Source organism: Macrobrachium nipponense, chromosome 22 (genome assembly GCF_015104395.2).
Source record: "Macrobrachium nipponense isolate FS-2020 chromosome 22, ASM1510439v2, whole genome shotgun sequence".
Classification (NCBI taxonomy): Eukaryota; Metazoa; Arthropoda; class Malacostraca; order Decapoda; family Palaemonidae; genus Macrobrachium; species Macrobrachium nipponense.
Window position 1 is genome coordinate 71,540,187 of NC_087213.1, and position 19,876 is coordinate 71,560,062.

At 36.7% G+C, this 19,876-nt stretch overlaps 1 protein-coding gene across 1 annotated transcript in view; it reads right to left on the minus strand.

Annotated features, from left to right (window-relative positions):
- Positions 1-2,110, minus strand: part of LOC135198801 (26S proteasome non-ATPase regulatory subunit 4-like) — an 88,327-nt gene extending 86,217 nt beyond the window's left edge. Inside the window, exon 1 of the mRNA XM_064226759.1 lies at positions 1,968-2,110. Within this exon, the coding sequence (XP_064082829.1) occupies positions 1,968-1,993 (26 nt within the window). The 5' untranslated portion in view covers positions 1,994-2,110. The remainder of the gene's footprint in view (positions 1-1,967) is intronic.
- Between the last annotated feature and the right edge of the window lie 17,766 nt (positions 2,111-19,876).

Genomic DNA, 19,876 nt, shown 5'->3' on the forward strand with positions numbered 1-19,876 from the left:
CACGTCTGTTCAATATGGCAGCCGAAGGCAAAGTGGAATATTATTCTTCTGTGACTGATTTTCAGCCTACATTTAAAGTAATTCCTAATGTAAAAGACTGAGGGTTTGTATAACGTGTAGGAAAAAATATAGTTTTATCGCGCTGATCATAACTGTAATCTTGAGTAATATCAATAAAAGTCACATATATACACAAATATTGTTCAAGTGAGCGCTGGGAAGGACTTAATGGCCAATGCAAAAACTAATTGAGCAAACTGCCACCAGCCACCATATTGGATTTAAAAACTGCTTTGAACACTTATTTTACAAAGACTTCACATGCTTATTTTACTTTGAAAGAGGGTTTCACATATCTCATTTTGTTCACGAAACTTCAATCTTGTGAATGGTATGCTTAAATATTTAAAAGTATTGTTGTTTCACCAATTAAAAATAGACTAAAAAAAGTAGTCTTTATTCGGATCAATGATCGCGCAGCAGTATTTTACCCTATAGGCTATCTTACTTTTTAATGAAACTTCAATCTTCTGAATGGTCTGCTTAAAGATTTCATTGTACTGTTGTTCACAAAATAAATATCAAGGAAAAAAGTGGTCTTTCTGCCAGTGAACATGTCGTTGTCTGGTCGTTAACCCTATGTGACCCATGGCCTTAGCTATTTACACATAAGCTAGGGTACCATGGGTAGTCTAATTGCTTAGATTAAATTAATTTGCAGATTCCAGTCTGCAGGGGCATAGGCTGGCCACGAGAAGCAGAATGTGGTGGGTTTTCCATAGGGTAAACAAGCAAACGGTGTCATAGCGGCCACCTCTTCCGGAACGAGGCCAGTTTCCTGAAAAAGTACTTGAATTCACTGCCATGAGCATCAGTCAAAAATTGTGGCCCATCCAAGCAGCGTACCGAGATCCCTAGCTACTCTCTTCTTGATGTAGCCAAGAAGCAGAATGTGGTGGGCTTTCCATAGAGTATGCAACTGAGCGGCCCCTATCCTGGAACAAGGTCACCTTCCCAAAAAATTACTTGAATTTGCTGCCATGAGCATCAGTCAAGAGTTGTGGCCCATCCACGCAGCACACCAAGACCTTTACACTCCTCTCAAGGTCAGTAGAGTTTTCTCCTAAATTACAAAATAATGGCTTTTTTGGGAAGTGGCTGCATTCCAAGAGAGGTGGCCGCTTTGTTGCCAGTCAGTCGTTACCATAAATAGCATGGTGGTACTGAAGTCTGTGCCTATGCCCGTCAGGTACTTGTTTGCCTGGTTATCACAATTAAAGGTAGATCTAGGGTACTATTCCGCGGCAGCCTAGACTATGGCAGTTGTGGTTTTTCTATGCAGTTTTACCTCCTGAACAAGAATTTTAAGTAATATTTATTCAGACGACTGTAATTAACCCCCAGGGGCCAGTACTAAACACGGCGAAATACATTGGACGCCCCAATCCCTACTAGCCTAGTGGATGTCGTATCCGCAGTTATATGTTCCTAGCAGTCAGTGCGGAAATATTCTGTAAAATTACCCAATTAACGATACTAGCGACTCTTAGGCTATGCGGTAGTGTTAGTTTAGCTTGCCGGTAGGTTAGACAAAATCGGCTAGGCTAGGTCCAAACAATCCCTTGAGAACCACCATCGGGTACAACTAGCCAAATTTAGTTTCGATTTTAAAAAATCAACAATTAGTATACGAGTTCTCTAATAAATGCAAACGAAAATGAATGAACAAAAATATCTTAACCAGGTATTCCGAAAAAAAGAATAATATAATTTTACCGACAATCCCTGTTCCACACCAGTGTTCAATTTTGCCTTGTCATGAAACGTCACATTCTTGAACGGCGTTCTGACCACTTTTCTCCTCACTCAGAGTAAATGTTAATCAACCACATAAAAGATCATCATATTTTCTTAACAAAAATGTCATTTTGACCTTCATAATCATATTTAAATCACATTTATCTTACCATATAATAGTACTTTCCAACACCATGACTGTTATGTTTACTTCTCAGCTTCACCTTTCACAATAGTGAACCGGTTATGACATCTAGCGAGGAAGCAAGGAACTTCGCTCTTCTTCGTTTTAGCATAACTAATCCACGGTGGACGTTTTCAATCTTATTAATGCTATGCAAACTATTCCACTATAAAACTTTTCTGGTTGCATCGACCAAAAAAAAAATTATTTTCAAATCAAAAGTCCAATGGGTGCTTTGTCTTGCTATATCAAGATGTTTAGCTCTTTCTTCCTGCTCTAATGGTCCGAAAATTATAAGATTTAGTTTTTCACTCACTTTCTATCCCCTGCTGGAGATTACAGTAAAATAAATACAAATGAGGATGAAATGTGTATAGGTTAATGAAGAGTGAATGATACAGAGGATAGTCAAATTAAGGAAAACTTACAAATAGTTCAAAGAGAGAATATTTAAAGTTTACAGTGTTTAACATAATAACTATACAATGCACACTATCTTGATAATGTAGCACACACACACACACACACACACACACACACACACACACATATATATATATATATATATATATATATATATATATATATATATATATATATATATATATATATGACGCTTTCAAAGAATGTACTAGGAACAGAAAAAATGCGTGCATGACCAACAAGGTCAAGTTAATATTTTTACAGATATTTAGGGAGTATATGCTTTTGGATGTTCCAATGTGGGGCTGGTATGTGCTTGTTCTTAAATTTCAGAATTGCTTGACCATCTTTCAACTCTATCACACATACACACACACACACACACACACACCACACACACACACACACACATATATATATATATATATATATATATATATATATATATATATATATATATATATATATATATATGTGTGTTGTGTGTGTGTGTGTGTGTGTGTGTGTGTGTGTGTGTGTGTGTGTGTGTGTGTGATGGACTGAAAGATAGTCAAACAATCCTGGAAATTTAAAAACAAGCACATACCAGCCCACATTGGAACATCAAAAGTATGCTCCCTAAATATCTGTAAAAATATTAACTTGACCGTGTTGGTCATGCATGCATTTTTTCCTGTTCATAGTACATTCTTTGAAAGCGTCATATTGCTCTAAACGTTTTACTCTGGAAATATACGAGCAAGGCAAGTTTACCTTGCACAAAATCTAATTCTCATTTAGTTGAAAGTATGCATCGTGATACACTATATGTTGAATTTCTATTTTTTCAGCAGTATCTGTTTATTTATATATATTAATTGCCCATATATTTTTTTCTCATACTTTGTGTTTTTAGGGGGGGAAGGGAGAAAGAACCCGAAACCTTTTGAAATCATTCTACAAGCAAATGCAAAATAAGTCATTCTTTTACTTTTAGTTCTCCTGTTTTTGCTGTCGTAACCGCTTCATTAACATCCTTTGTATAGTCTGTGTTTCAATAGATTATTTTAGTATATTTCTAGTCTAATATAAGAGCGTCATCAATCTGTTTCAAATAACCTTCATTTGCTATAAATATCAGTCAAGTTTATTCCGTTGTAATCGAAGGTAAAGCTAAGTCTATGGTCTTTCGTTGTCCAAAGAAAATGGAAAAGTCAACATTTTCTATCACTATGATACAAGGGACATATAACCAAACACCCATTTTTTGGCACAGAAATGAAAAAATAAGGGAAGGCATTATTCACGATAGAAGTAGGGCTACAGACCTGCCTCTTAAAGGAAGATATTTTATAATGGTTATGCTAAATAGTAATAATAATAGAATGCAAAAGCTTGGCAGTTACAGAGAGGAAAGCCAAAGTCTAGGTGTCCCTATTTCCACAGAAAGGAGAAAGGTTGCCTGGCATACCTAGCAGCTGTTACACCCCTGCCTGACAGGAAGAGTAACTCTTTCCTTAATAACTAAATTCTTGGTTTGAAAGGTATAAACTTTCTAAAGAAAAAGTTGCCCACCGTTTCTATACATATCCTACTGTTTCCCTTTTATGTATTCCTAGTTTCTTCTTCTTCTTCTTCTTCTTCTTCTTCTTCTTCTTCTTCTTCTTCTTCTTCTTCTTCTTCTTCTTCTTCTTCTTCTTCTTCTTCTTCTTCTTCTTTTAACCTAAACACATAAAATTCTTGATAGCTAGAATCTTTTTACACTAAACCAAAACATACTTCCACTTACTTGTATAGTTTCCCACTTGCTTGTCAATAGACTCATTTATTACTTCCACTCTTCTCTCATTAATTTCTTACATCTAGCAATCATTTTTTAAATTTTCATGGAATGCTCCATTTCTTTAGCTCGTTAATTAACTTCTGTAGTTTCAAACAATGCAGGCGACCAAAGACAATTTACATCCTCTGTTCTCTTTTGTTTTCGTCTTTAAACTTGAAGGCACACCTGTACCAGGCATAGGCAACAAGTAACAATATACGAAACTCCCCTTCCTTCACCTGCAATGAATGGAGGCAACTGGAAAAAACTCTGCCACAGATGCCCGAACGGATCTAGAACTCAAGAACCATAGTAAATATTGGCAGCCTTCCCAGTACCTGCTAGACACTGTCTTCCGTCCCACCCCACTTGCACGCATCGTGATTGTCATTCTGTAGCCTCCAAAGTGGGCAACCTTAATGTAACCTAGGGATTGGGGTACCACTAAAATTTGACACTGAAAACCTTCTCCAGAATAATTATTTTAGTAAATTTTATGACACTAATGTATCCTAAAAATTTTCATTACTGTTTTTAACTGTTTCCTCTCTTAAACACCTCTCTTATAATTAAAATATACAGTGTGTATTTTACCACTGCATCTGATGGCATCAGTTAGTGACCAGCTAACCTCAAACTTAGTTGATCTGATAGCAAGTGTCCCTCTCGCTCTCTTGCCTTGGGTCTCCACAACTTTTAAAGTTTATACTTCGTAAATAGAATATCTTTATAATTTACTTATTGAGCTTAGCTTCCTTTGAGATTTGAATTTTTCTCAGTAAAAGATTATAGTTCTTTGAGAAAGTCATTACCTACAACAAAAATAATTTCATATATTCAGTATTTAACTGTAATAAATGTAAGAGCTACCATGACTTGAAAAGGGAAACATTGTCAGATACCAGGCAGCACAAAAAAAAGTCTATCGGCTTAATTGAAACGTTGTTAGCTTGGCTGTTGAATGTCAGTCAGTGTGATTACTGGATTTTTTTGTTTATATTGCAGAGTCTTCTGGGCTGTCATGAGCAAGACTAAGGTTACTGCATTGGTCGCGTTCTTGGTGTCGTGGATCGCCTAAAGATTATATAAGGGAATCGTTACTCAGACACTTTGTGTGAGATCAGATTCACCACAGACAGATTTAATGTGACCTGTACATCACATGTATATACAGTATACTATACACACACACATGTGTATATATATATATATATATATATATATATATATATATATATATATATATATATATATATATATATAGAGTTTTTTTCCATCAGGAGCGGGTGCAGCTAAAGAAGCGAGCTCACATTGGGTTCAGAGTATGTCAGCTAAATGTTGGGTCCATGACTGGGAGAGGTAGAGAATTGGCTGACTTGATGAGAGAAAAGAAAGTAGAGTTGTGTGTGTGCAAGAACGCGGTGGAAAGGAAATAAAGCTAAAGAGTTGGGAGATGGATATAAGCTATATTATAGTGGAGCAAATAAACAAGGTAGAAATGGAGTTGGCATAGTACTGTCTAGTGAACTAAAGAACTTGGTAATAGAAGTGCAATAGAAAGAATGACCGTATCATCAAGAATTGAAGATATGTTATGGAGGAGAGATTCTGAATATTATAAGCGCATATGCACCACAAGTTGGTTGCACAGAAGAAGAGAAGGGAAAATTTCTGGAGAGACATGGATGGAATAATGCAAGAACTGGAAGAGCATGAGAGGGTGATAGTTGGGCAGATTTGAATGGCCATGTCGGAAGTGAAAATGAGGCGATTGGGCGGGTGCATGGGGGCCATGGAATTGGGAGAGAAACCCAGAAGGAGAGAGTGTAGTGGACTTTGCTGTGTCATTCGACATGGCAATAGTAAACATTTTTGAGAAGAAAAGGGAACACCTAATAACATATAGGAGTGGGGGAAGATTCTCCCAGATAGACTATTTCTTGTATAAAAGGATAAATCTGGTGGAGGTCAAGAACTGCAAAGTTATTCCAGGCGACCATGTAGCCCCCCAACACAGGCTGCTATGTATGGACTTGAAGTTGAAAAGGGAAAGAAAAACCAAAGCTAAAGGGATAAGGAAAATTAAATGGTACGAATTACGAAGGAAGGGGATAAGAAGAGAGAGTTTAAGAGGAGGGTTTTGGAGGATATTGATATAGGGATTGAAGATGTTCAAGAATGGTGGGCACGAAATGCAGCAGTAATAAGAAGGCATGGAAAGGAGCTGCTAGGAGAGACTATCTGGTTATCATATGGGAAGAAAAGGATAGTTGGTGGTGGGATGAAGACATTGAGAAAGTAGTAAAAGATAAGAAGGAGGCAAAAGAAAAGATGGGAAGAGTCACAGTGGAAAGACAGTGGAAGACAGAAATAGGTACAGAGAGAAAAACAAGGTGGTGAAAAAGGTGGTAGCCCAAGCTAAAGCAAAGTCGTATGATGATGTGTATAATGAGCTGGGACAAAGGAAGGATTAAAGAAGATGATGAAGCTATCAAAGGCTAGAAATAAGAGCACCAAAAGATATAACACACATCAAACAAATAAAGAATCAAGAGGGTGTAGTGCTTAGAAAGGAGGAAGACATTGTGAAGAGATGGAAAGAATATTTCGAACAGTTGTTAAATGAAGAAAATAATAGACTATAAGAGAGGATGGGCAAGTGAACATTGGCATGGTAATGAGGTTTTCTAGGCAAGAGTACTAAATGCACTGAAGAAGATGAAGAATGGGAAGGCAACCGGACCAGACATGATCCCGGTGGAGGCATGGAAAGCATTAGGAGATGAAGGAGTGGATATACTGGGGGGGTCAACAAAACGAATCTTATGATAAAGATCCTTGAACAGGAAAAGATACCAAATGAGTGGCGTGGGAGTATATTGATCCCAATTTTTAAAGGGAAAGGCGATGTCCAAGAGTGTGGTAATTATAGGGGCATTAAATTGATGTCCCACACTTTGAAGATACTGGAAAGGATATAGATGCTAGACTGAGAGAAGAAGTACAAATAGGTAAAGAGCAGATGGGATTTATGAAGGGAAGGGGAACAACAGATGGTATATTTTGTCTGAGGCAAATAATGGAGAAATTCGGGGAAAGACAAAGGGACCTACATATGGTATTCATTGACCTTGAAAAGGCTTATGACAGAGTCCCGAGACAAGAGGTATGGAGGAGCCTGAGGGAGAAGATGGTGCCAGAGAAGTATGTGCGATTGATACAAGAGATGTACCGGAATGTATTTACCAGAGTGAGGAGCAGTGTTGGGGAGACAGAAGGTTTTGAGGTGAGAGTAGGATTACACCAGGGGTCGGCTCTGAGCCCATTTATCTTTAACATAGTGATGGATGTTATAATAGAGGAAGTAAGGGAGACAGTACCATGGGACATATTGTATGCGGATGATATTGTTCTGTGTGCAGAGAGCAGGAAGAACTGGAAGTGAAATTGGAAAGATGGAGACAAGTACTGGAGGACAGAGGAATGAGAATAAGTAGATCCAAGACAGAATATATGTGTACCACCACTGAGGGGGATGATAGAGAAAGTATTCAGCTTGGTGGAGAGCAAATAAGGAGAGTTGATAAGTTTAAGTATTTGGGATCTTTTGTTAACGCTGGAGGAAGTATGGAAGAAGAAGTAAAACATCGGGTACAGGCAGGCTGGAACAACTGGAGAGCGGCCTCGGGAGTTCTTTGTGACAAAAGAGTGCCGCTTAGGTTAAAAGGAAAATTCACAAAGACGGTGGTTTAAGAACAGCAATGCTGATGGTACGGAAACAGCAAGCATGAGAAAAGCAGAGCAGAAGAAGATGGATGTGGCAGAAATGAGAATGCTTAGGTGGATGTCTGGGGGTAACAAGAGTGGATAGGATCAGAAATGACTACATAAGGGGTCAACTAAGGTGGTGGAAGTATCAAAGAAAGTGCAGGAGGGGAGGCTGAGATGTATGCACCTGTTTGAGGAGAGATGAGGACCACGCTGGGAGACATACTATGGGAGTGGAGGTGCAAGGAAGAAGAAAGAGAGGGAGACCAAGAAAGAGATGGAAGGACTGTGAGAGGAGATTTACATGAGAAGGGAATTGATGAGGCAGAAGTGCAAGATAGAAATAGATGGAAACGGCTCATCCGAAACGGCGACCCCATATAAAAAAGGGGAAAGCTGGGAAAGCTGGGAAGAAGAAGAAGAAGAAGATATATATATATATATATACATTTGTATGTATATATATTATGGTTTTCTCATTATGGGAGGATGTCTTTGTCCCGAGATCCCGGGATTTCCCGGATGTCTTTTTTTTTTTATGAATTACCTATATGACTCATTTTTGTGTTTAATGCTACTCTGGCTTTTAACCATATTACCATTGTTTTCAAGCATAGGATAGTGCCATAGCCGCTGTACTATGGTATTCATTTACCATTTTCTCGAGTTATCTGCATGAGAGGACAATCATGTGCGCTTTACTGTCTTCCTTTCTTTAATTTTTTCTTAACTAGCTGTTCACCCCGCAAAGCCTTAGGGTTTGTTGTCTGTTGACTTTTCAGTTGGAGTGTCAGTTTGTCATTTGATAATTAATTATAATATGGAATCGTAAATACATAATATTAATGAAAGTGGATCACTATGTACAGTATAATATAAAGAGTTCTTCATAAATGTTTGATGTTTATAGTCGGTGCTTTACTTAAGGCGGCTCATTCATGAATCAGTCCTTAATTGTCCATAAGATATATGTACAACTTAGTATAACACCGTATAATATTATGTATATGCTTATTGGTATTTTCTTTTATTAATACTTACTGAAATGTTAATGGAATTGAAAACAAATTTTGAGTACATTCAATTATATATTTTTCTGATTTTACAAAACTAAAATGAAAGTCTTTTTTTGCAGTTGGGGAGAGAGAGAGAGAGAGAGAGAGAGAGAGAGAGAGAGAGAGAGAGAGAGAGAGAGAGAGAGAGAACCAACCTGGGATAATCTCTCACTCACACACACACACACACACACGCGCCATTCAGTTTCCAATAGTTTGTCCCGGAAAATCCCAGGACAACGAGAAAAATCCCGGGATTGTTTAACCCTCGGAAAATGGCCGGGATCCCGGGAGAGAAACCCTAGTATATATATAATTTTTTCAGATATACTACAGGGAAGAGGGGTAAGTGTTGTTACCCTTTTCTCTGTGGTACATCTTGATACACACACACACACACACACACATACACACCAACACACACATATATATATATATATATATATATATATATATATATATATATATATATATATATATATATATATATAGAGATTCCTCACGTGAAAATGAAAGAAGGAGGTACCAAGACTTTCAACTTTTATTCCAAAGTCATCTTCAGGGTACTGAAAAATTTTAAGAGAACAAGTGCCATTTTTTGTCACGTGAGGGATTTTGAACACTATAGACTGGAATTCAGCTACAGTCGTTTTTTAGAAGTTCATCAATGCATGACAGATTATTAGTTGAAGGTTGCCTCATTAGTTCTTTTATTAACATGAATATGAGCGATGGTCTTTTTAAGATGGACGAATTGTTAAAAAGTTTTATTCTTGATGATTTAAAAGTGAAACAAGTTGTTAGATATTTTACAACAGATAGTTTTGTACTGTGATTTTAGTAACTACATATATCCGCTAAGTATGTCTTTTGTTTTGAAACAATGTTTATTTGCATACTTAAGTAGGTTGTTGACTTGTTTTATTATTTGTGGCCTCATGTTGCTTTCTTGTATAAGTTGTTCTCTTAAAATTGTTCAGTAACCCTGAAGATGACTCTGGAATAAAAGTTGAAAGTCTTGGTACCTCCTTCCTTCTTTCATTTTCACGTGAGGATCTCTTATATACTTCACCCACGGGACCATTGTGTAATTGCAAGATATATATATATATATATATATATATATATATATATATATATATATATATATATATATATATAATGTGTGTGTATGTGTGAAGTAACGGAATACTTAAAAATCTGTCTGTGGTGAAATTAATCATAAACAAAGTGTCTGAATAACGATTCCCATAGACTCTAGGCCAACCACGACCCAAGGACTCGACCAAAGCAGTAACCTCAGTCCTGCTTATGACAGCTAAGAAGACTTTTCTGCAGTATAAAAAATCTAGTAATCACATTGACTGACATCCAACAACCAAGCTAACAACGTCTCAAGCCAGTAGACTTATCTGCAGCCTGGTATCTGAAAATTTTTCGCTTTAGAAGACGTGGTAGCTCTAAGATTTAATAGTGAAATACCGAATTTATAAAATTAATTTTGTTAAGTAGATAATGGTTTTCTCAAAGAACAAGATCTTTTACTGAGACAAATTCACATCTCAAAGGAAGACAAGGATTATAAATAAATTGGTAAAGATATTCTATTTACGGAGTATAAACTTTGGAGTGAAGGATATACGTTCGTTTCCATATCCTATTTATTCAGATGCCGACGTTTCGCATCTCTCGGAACATCCTCCAGTCTGAAATTAAGAAATTATAATAGTAATTGTGTATAAGTAGCGGAAGGTAGTCGTATTATAATTTTACTAACACCATATTAAAATTAAAAGTACAGAAAAAACACAAAAGACATGCGAAAAGGTTTAGAATCTAAATTAAAACCAAAACATTAAAAGAGAACATTGAAATAAGGCAGAGGGCCAACGAAACACAGACACCCACCCACACCAGCAGTACGAAAAGAACTGACACGGTGACACCAGGTACAGAAACAGAAAGGTGGGGGAGGGGTGGCTGTAAACAACAGACTGAAACAAGTGGATTAAGCAATTGATGGTTGGGTAGAAGATGTTTGTTGATTAATTTAATCATAATGTATTCAAACGTAGTTAATTCGTCAATATTTTGGGTTTCACCTATAATGCTAAAGTCTTTATGATCTACGTGTATTTTGCAAGTTTTACTATGGTGTCTGATATTTAACTGATCAGGATTGGACAAACGACTCCTTGTTCTATAGCTAACTCCTTGACGAGAGGAGATCCGGACTTTAGAAGCCTCCTGGTACAACCGACGTGTGAGCCAAGGTCACTTACTGTGTCTATACATATGATGTTCAGGTTACTTCAAATCTGTCTGTGGTGAAACTGGTCACGCACCAAATGTGAAATATTATGAATACACGCACGATATAACAGTAAAGGAAGTGCAAACTGCAATTACTCATTTACAATTGCATTAAGAGATCTTTTATCTTTTAATATCATGAGCTATAATTTACCTCTTGTTTTGGAAAATTGATCTCATCGTGAACGATTCTCTCTCTCTCTCTCTCTCTCTCGTAATCACATTATAACTCTTACACTGTTTGAAGATTACCATTTTTATTATTAATAGGTCACATTTATAAATATTTGAGTTAATTATGAAAGTATATTTTCTTAGTAATCAAGTGCATTATTAGTGTGTTTACAAGTTTACTACTCCAAGGAATAGTTGGCGCTCTTCCTGCTCATAAGTTATATTTTCATGCTATAAAAACCTGTTAGAACCGACTGAGATATCTTACCAATTTTTGAGAGGCCCACTTTATACAAATAGTTTGAAAAGGATCCTGGAATAGACAGGCGATCTGATAAAGTAAGAAACCCCCGCAAAATTCCAAGTTTTCGTTCTTTCTATTCATTTATTTCTGAGTCTGAGTAGACAAGTAGAATCACCAAAATATAGCTTCGATGTAATGGAGAGAGTGAGGATGGAGGAACGGATCTGACTCCCTTTTCAGCCGAGTTAGATTAAAGCTTCAAGAAATACAGAAGAAGAAGATAGGTATTTCCAGATTCAAGCTTATTCATGAAGCTGCATCCTTGGTGTAGGACTTAGCAAAACCAATGTAGAAAAGTCGCAATATTTTTGTATTAATAATGAAGAAACTCTTGTAACTTCATATTCTTTTCAAATTCAAGGCGAAATCTTTGATATTAATGGGCTTCACCGTCTTAAATTCTACTTTATGGGCAGTGCAAGCATAGAAGTTGAAAAGATGTAATTGGTAAAAATGATGACCGTTCAGTTTCCTAAAAAAAAAAGAAAAAATTCTGATGCCCACAGCATTTTTCAGATCTGGTGATAAACAATAAATATCTGTGACACATCAATTAACATATTCGACTGATGTACTGATCATCACCAAGACAAACTTAACCAAGAAAACCGAGACATCAAAACAAGGATTGATGAATAGACTAAAGAAAAAAAACTTGCAAAAGAACACGAACTGAATTATGATAGAATACAGTGATAAAATCTCCCTTCATGATTTTCGACTTCACTTAAGTTTATTTAGAAAAATAAATAATTTTGCAATTAATCATAACATCTCATGACGCGGGGGTGGGAGACAACCTGTCATTAATTACCAAGATCATTCACGCAGCATAAAAAATGAGTCATTTTAACATTAAATCACCCAAGGGATCACACAATATTTTCGTGACACTTAAGAATTGGAGCATTTTTATTATAATAACCTTGATAATAACTAGGCATGCATCAGTCGTTTTCGCCGATGGGAGTAGTGGTCTGGAGACAAACAAATTACAGAAACTTCTATGCTCATAATCTAACAGTGGAACTTAGGATGAACCCCATTATATATATATATATATATATATAATATATATATATATATATATATATATATATATATATATATAAAGACTCAAAATCAATTGCTTCCTACTCATATATAAGTACGTTAATGCATTGGACATACACGTGTATACATATATAATATCATATATTTATTGGTGACGTAGCCAATTCTGTTTGAATTTCCAAAACCACCCTTTGTAAGAAACCAGAAAACAAACGCTGTTTACAGATATCCCGAGATGAATTTGTTGCAAAAGAAAAAATAAATGAATAAAATAAAAAAGCAAACAAACTGCATGAAGTAACTGTCTCATCTTGGGAGGATCAAGTTAACGTCCTCTGTCTCTGGATCCAAGCTTACCTTTGATTCCTTTTTATGAGCTATTGAAAGGCAATTGTCAACTAACCTTTCGAATATGAGCGATGTTTATGTTGCAAACGGGGCAAAAGCGCACACATCGATCTCTGCCTTTCTGGGGAAGCGTTCGCTGTAGATGGTAAGGCAGACAAGTCTTCCTTCTCTGGCCGTTGATGACATCATGGGTATTTGAATAAGCGGAGTGATTCCTTTCGGTGTTTGAAAGTAAACTGACCTTGGTTGACTTACGCCATCCTGGGACTTGTCTTCCTGAGTCACCTCTCATCAAATCTGCTTTTCGTTTAAAGAGGAACATTGAGAGACCTTAGACAAACTAGACATTATGAGGGGAGTTAACTCCAGCCAGTATTCCTATAATTCTTTTGAACCTATCGAAGAGATTTTGTTTTAGAATCAGCATTTTTTCTAGAGAAGATACTCCAGGAAGGAGAAGAAATTTGGTGAACTTAATCGTGAAATTTAACCATTCATTTTAATGGTCCTCCGTCCTTCGTGTACAAAAATCTGTCCCAGATTAGTCTAAAGATTAATAAAAATTGTCAAAGTTTTTATTTTCGGTTAGAGAAACATCTTTGCATGTAATCTTATCGCCTGATAACTTTCGTTGTGGGATTTTCCGAGTTTCACAAACGTACTCGCACATTATACACACACACACACGCATGTGTATATATATATATATATATATATATATATATATATATATATATATATATATATATATATATAGTGTGGGTGTGTGTCTGTCTAGTAGTATGTGAGTTCGCCTGTGCGTTTCTTCATTTTTAACTTTGAGTGAGAGCGAGATAGGACACCACAACATTAATGTTTCGCACCTGTAATTGCTCAAAGCAAAAATTCAACGAGCGGTTTTGGGCTTTTTTTTTTTATTCTCCCTGGATGAGCCATGATCTGGATATCTAACAGAATTTGCATCGGCTTTTAAAAGCTCGACCAATCACTTTCATCAGTATAAATATTTCCCAGTCGTCCAAAAGCAATTTGATTTTTTTGTTTCCGGCATGTCTGATTTTTTTTTTTTTTATTCTGTGGCTTTTATCACAGAAAATCGTAAGAGTTTGTTACTGACACAGAGAAATGAAAAATCTGTGTTCTTTTCTTCAGGAAATCACTTAATCTTTTACTGTCTTCTTATCGAATATCCTTGGATTTTTTTTTATTCAAAACTAGGATGCATCTAATTCGAATTGTTTATTAAGTCTGAGTGGATTGAACTGTTCGTGCCTCTAATTACAGTCTCTTACCTAATTAGTTCATCGTATTAGATTAAGCCAGCCGTATACAAGCACACATAGGCCCTTGTCCAAAGTGATGTATATGGACCTCTGAACTCGTTCCAGTGAGCTTATTCCATGGTACTCTAAGGTCATGTCAAAAATTTGTTTGCACGATTAAACTTAACTTCTTTCTAACTGACTGTTATAGAATGGCCAAGAGTCTTCAGTATTATCCAATGGAAATCTGACATCAGCTCTAGTTACAGAATTTTGTTCTTCACATTAGTTGAAGAAAACGAGAGCTGTACCACTCACGTCTTGTTTGCTAAATTTTTGCTTACTCGGGGAGTAAGGCTACAGACTACTCTGTTGTTGTTGTTGTTCTTGTTGGGGGAATAGGAAAGGTCTATGAAGAGCCAAAAGAGGTCTAAAAAAAGTTTTTTGCCTTGAGTAAAGATACAGGAATTTCAGGATGGGATATTTATAATTTACTTTTTAGAATGAAAATTTAATGAATAAATAATATGCATGTTAAACAGTACAGAATGACATAGCATGTTTATTCTAATTTTCGTTGTTGAAACAAGGCTCTATTTGACCAAAGGAGTATAATGTTTACAACTTATGCATGAGGGGATATCTTCCATGCGTTCCGAGTAAAGGTAGGTTTACACTTACGCACTTTCGTGTTGCGGGCTGTTACGGGGTTGGTTACCGCAAGAAACAGTTACAAAATTGACGCGGTTGGAGAAAAAATTACCGTTATTTGGCGGCGTGGGGCGGACCCGGGCGGTGGGTTCACGGGCACCTCACGGCGTGTTCCTGCGGTGCCTAGCGGATTACGGAGTTGGTGTGGTGTTATTCGTGCGAACCGAACCTTGTATTGTAACCGATTCTTGTAACAAAAACGCAAGTGTGGACGGCTCCTCGAACCCGAACCCCGAACACGCGAGGTTCGAGGCTCCGTTCGCCCTCCGTACCGGCAATTGTCGGTTTTTGGGCCCGAATCAAAGGGGGGTCTCCTTGCACGTTACGCCATGTGTGGACGGGACCTGTATTACACGCGTAACAACAGAGGTTGCTGAACTTGTTAGCACGACTATGAACAGGCCGTCCATAGTAGAGTCCCTTCTTTTGGTCAGTCAGTACGTATATGTCTACCATGGCTGATTGGAGTGAGGAAGACGGTCCTTCAATTTATTTGTTATTACGAAGAAAAGACTTTACTGTGGCCAGAAAACTTCTTGGAATCTCATGTCAGCTGAGTAATTCCCGACCACTGTATTCTACCCTTCTAGTATATAACCTTGATTGCCACCATCTTCTTTTATTTCGCTTCATCTTCGTTAAATAATGCTTTTAAATATACGCAGCAGCTGCTACTTGCATGGTGGCCATCGTCGGTAAACAACCCGGACAGAGACAGACTGATGATCGCAGTGGATTGAAATGAAGTTACGTGGTTACGGTTCGTCCTCAACATTTTGACACCTTGTAACCGTATATGCGTAACTCAGTTACACATACAAGGTTCGGCTCTCACGTGTGTACCCACCTTAAATATGATCGTTGTTGCTATGCCAGGCCACGCGCTCTTGCCGCTTTGTTACTCCGTGTAGCGGTGTGTTGCGGGTGTGTTTGCGGTGTTGTTGCGGAGTAATAATAACATAATTCATAATAATGAGACAATGAGAAGCAAATGATGGACATGTAAAGCATAAAAAGTAAGTAAATGAACATGAGAAGCATAGAAAGTAAGAAAATGAACATGAAAAGCATAGAAAGTAAGAAAATGAACATGAAAAGCATAGATGTAAGAAAATGAACATGAAAAGCATAGAAAGTAAGAAAATGAACACGAAAAGCATAGAAGTAATAAAATGAACGTGAAAAGCATAGAGAGTAAGAAAATTAACTGAAAAGCATAAGAATGTAAGAAATGGAACATGAAAAAGTATAGAATGTAAGAAAATGAACATGAAAAGCATAGAATGTAAGAAATGAACATGAAAAGCACAGACTGTAAGAAAATGAACATGAAAAGTGTAGAATGTAAGAAAATGAAATTGGGACTGGTTATACCATAACATTTTCAACTGCAAATATCATATATTATCAACTGAGGTCAATATGTCTTTAGTCTGCTACTGATTTTTCATTGTTCACCTCTATAATAACTATGTCCAGTCAATGTTAATTATTGTTTCATTGTCATATTTGTATGTGTTCATGTTCATTTGATCATGTTTTCAATACTATATCATTGTTCTTTACCTTGTTATGTTATTATATCATTTGATGGCCATATTTTTTTCATGTTGCATTTCATTTTATGGTTCAAGTTATTTTCCGAGTTCTATTGATTTCATATATCATATTTCATGTTAGATTTCCTGTTATATTTCGTCATGTTATTATTCTTTATGGCCATGCTTTTTCATTTTCAATTTCATTTCACCCAATCATATCATCATATATATTGCCATGACATATAAATTAAGCATCAATAAGGAAAATGTAAGTGGAAGTCTGTATTTCAACATATTTATTACAAAAAGAAACATCATGAATGATATAAAATGTACAAAATCATTTAATATTAAGAAAATAACTAAAAAATCATTTATTATTAAAAAATTAAATTCATATATTATACATTGTCGACAGGCTGTCAGAGCGCGAATGATGTCCCGTGTTGTTGTTTTAGATTAAGCTGGCTTTATGCCAGCACGGCTCTTGCTCAAGAGCAGCCGTAGGAGTCCCCGTGGCCTGTCCGGCCCCTTTTATCCTCCCAAGAATGCGCGGCAACCTTCCATCCAATCGACCTGTGTTTTTGTCAAAATTAAGAGGTGGTTGTGGAATTATTGATATTCAGTGTAAAGCGAAGTTAATCATGTTTAGTACATTTCTAAAATGTTTAAAAGATCGTTATTTTGGTTACCAAATGATTATTTATTATTGTAAAGTCAGAGCAACCTACCTTATAGAAAATGAATGCCAACATCAGGATTGCACAATTTTTACACCTAGTTTTTCTGAAAGTATGATAAATATATTACGAAGTGCTGATAAAATGACCTCTTGTCCACAGATTAAAACGAAAGTGGTATATGAACATTTAATGAAAAACAGTGAATATGTTCCAAATATTAAAAAATTGTATCCACTATTCAACTGGAAACTAATTTGGGAACATGTAAATAATAAATACTATATAGAAAATAAAAGTAGAGAAATTTTGTTTAAGTATGTTCATTAAGTTTTAAGTACAAATGATAGGCTAGCCATGATGAAAATAAAAGATGTTAAGGTTAATGCGGTTGTGGATGCATAGAAACTAATATGCATATGGTATATTTCTGTCCTTTGGTTAAGAATTTGTTGTCCTGGGTATTCGAATTGCTTAGAAAATGTTGTGAATTAAAAACTAATAGCAGTTTAAGGATTTTAAAACTAGATTTTGAAGCAAACTCAAAAAGGGATGAAAATACAGCAATGGTAATAATAGCAGATTTCAAGTATATGGATGGTAAGATATTTGGGAATAAGTACTGACCAGCAAATTATGAAATGTATTAAGAATAGACTGTTAAATACATTTAATGTAAATATTATAGGATTTAAGTCTAATGTTAACAAAATTTTCACGAATCAGTATATTTTTAATTTAAAAACATATTTAGAAAAATAATAAATTGTAATATTTTCATATTATACATAGATCTTATAATGTATATACCTCATCAACCCGCCAGACGCCGCTCAAAAATTTGAAATGATTTAAAATCCGGGATGCGTCGAGCGGCTTTAACGGTCATCGCCTGCCCTCGCCAGCGAGGCGGCGCGCTTTTGGTGCGTTTATAGTGCGGTTTGTAACGGTTTCTTGCGATCCCACGCCGTGACAGCCCGCACTACGAAAGTGCGTAAGTTTAAACCAGTCTTAAGCTGGAGGTCGGATTACGCCTTGTTGTTACACATCGTCACTTGTCACCGCATTACTCCCCCAAACTAGGATCTATGTACCCACCTTTTTTTTTCCCTCATCTTTCTTCATTTTGTCAATGAACAAATAACACGACCTCACAATCATGAGTCACTTTCTTTTCTTATAAACTTTCCCATGACTTTGCTAACTATAAGAACTAACAAAGCTTCTAACAGCGTTCACTACAACATACGGCTTAATTTTCTGCGAAGCTTTTTAAAAAATCCCTATTACAAAGTCGCGTTGATTCAGTCCTATTCTATTGTCTGAGGGTTTCTCAACTCATCTTCATGCTCTCTCTAGCTGTTGTCTTTGACCCACCGAAACGGTATTACCGTTACAGTTTATCCGGCAAGTATTTATAGAGTGAAGTTGTCTGCCCAACTCCCCGCCCCATTGATGTCCAACGGTTTAGCAATCGTCCGCCGGCAGTAACGCAAGTGTGTGTGTGTGCGTTTGTTACGTTTGGGTAAACATATCTACAGTTGTCCCTATTCATTGTATGCATATGTTTATACATGAATGTAATTATCGCGCATAATTTACATGGGATTATATGCCATGTAAGTACTCCATGCATTTATATGTATTTGTGTAAAGAACGCTTGTTGTCTTATAATGCCCATGAAAATTTAATATAACTTTCAAGGACTAGCACAACCGGGACATTCAAAGCTGTGATCATGCTGAGTATGAAATCTCCAGGTCTGGCGAAATTAAGAGTGAGAGGGCATGATTATGTCTTTATTAGAGGGTTGCATGCTAATGCCCTCTCAAGCGGGAGATTTCTAAACACCACGTTCAACCGCCTGTCTAGGCTAATTTCATTCCATCTCGTGATAGTATTTCTCCTGTCTTAGCATTTTCCTGAGATGAAGAAAAAAATTCAGTGTTGTATCACGCTCATATATCATTAGCATAAATTCCACTGCAACAGTCATTAGGGCTTCCAGACATTCTGGCCCCAACGAGAGGTCGCTGTGTTGCATGACATTCGTTAGCTGGATGGACGAGACTTGTCAAAACGTCGTAGCTAAACCAGCTGGCACTTTGTCTCTGGTTAAGAAGAAGAAGACTCAAGAGTCTGGTTTAGGAAGAGAATGATTGATAATGGAAGAGACAGATAAGAATGGGGTGGAAAAGGTACACGAACAAAGCGGGGCATTTGATATGAATGAGGTGAACGGTTAGATATCGTAACAAGGAAACCATCGACGCCTTTTCTAGTCATAGGGAAGGAGGCGTTAAGGTCGAAGGAAAATCCACGCTCTTCAGCAGCTTCGGAAGCTCGACTATCCTTGTTATCGATTTGTCAGCCTTCATTTAAGCTGATGGACGAGAGAATGGGTCTTTTAAGGCTAAACATGCAACCTCGGACAATTTCCGTTCAGCTAGTCAATCAAATC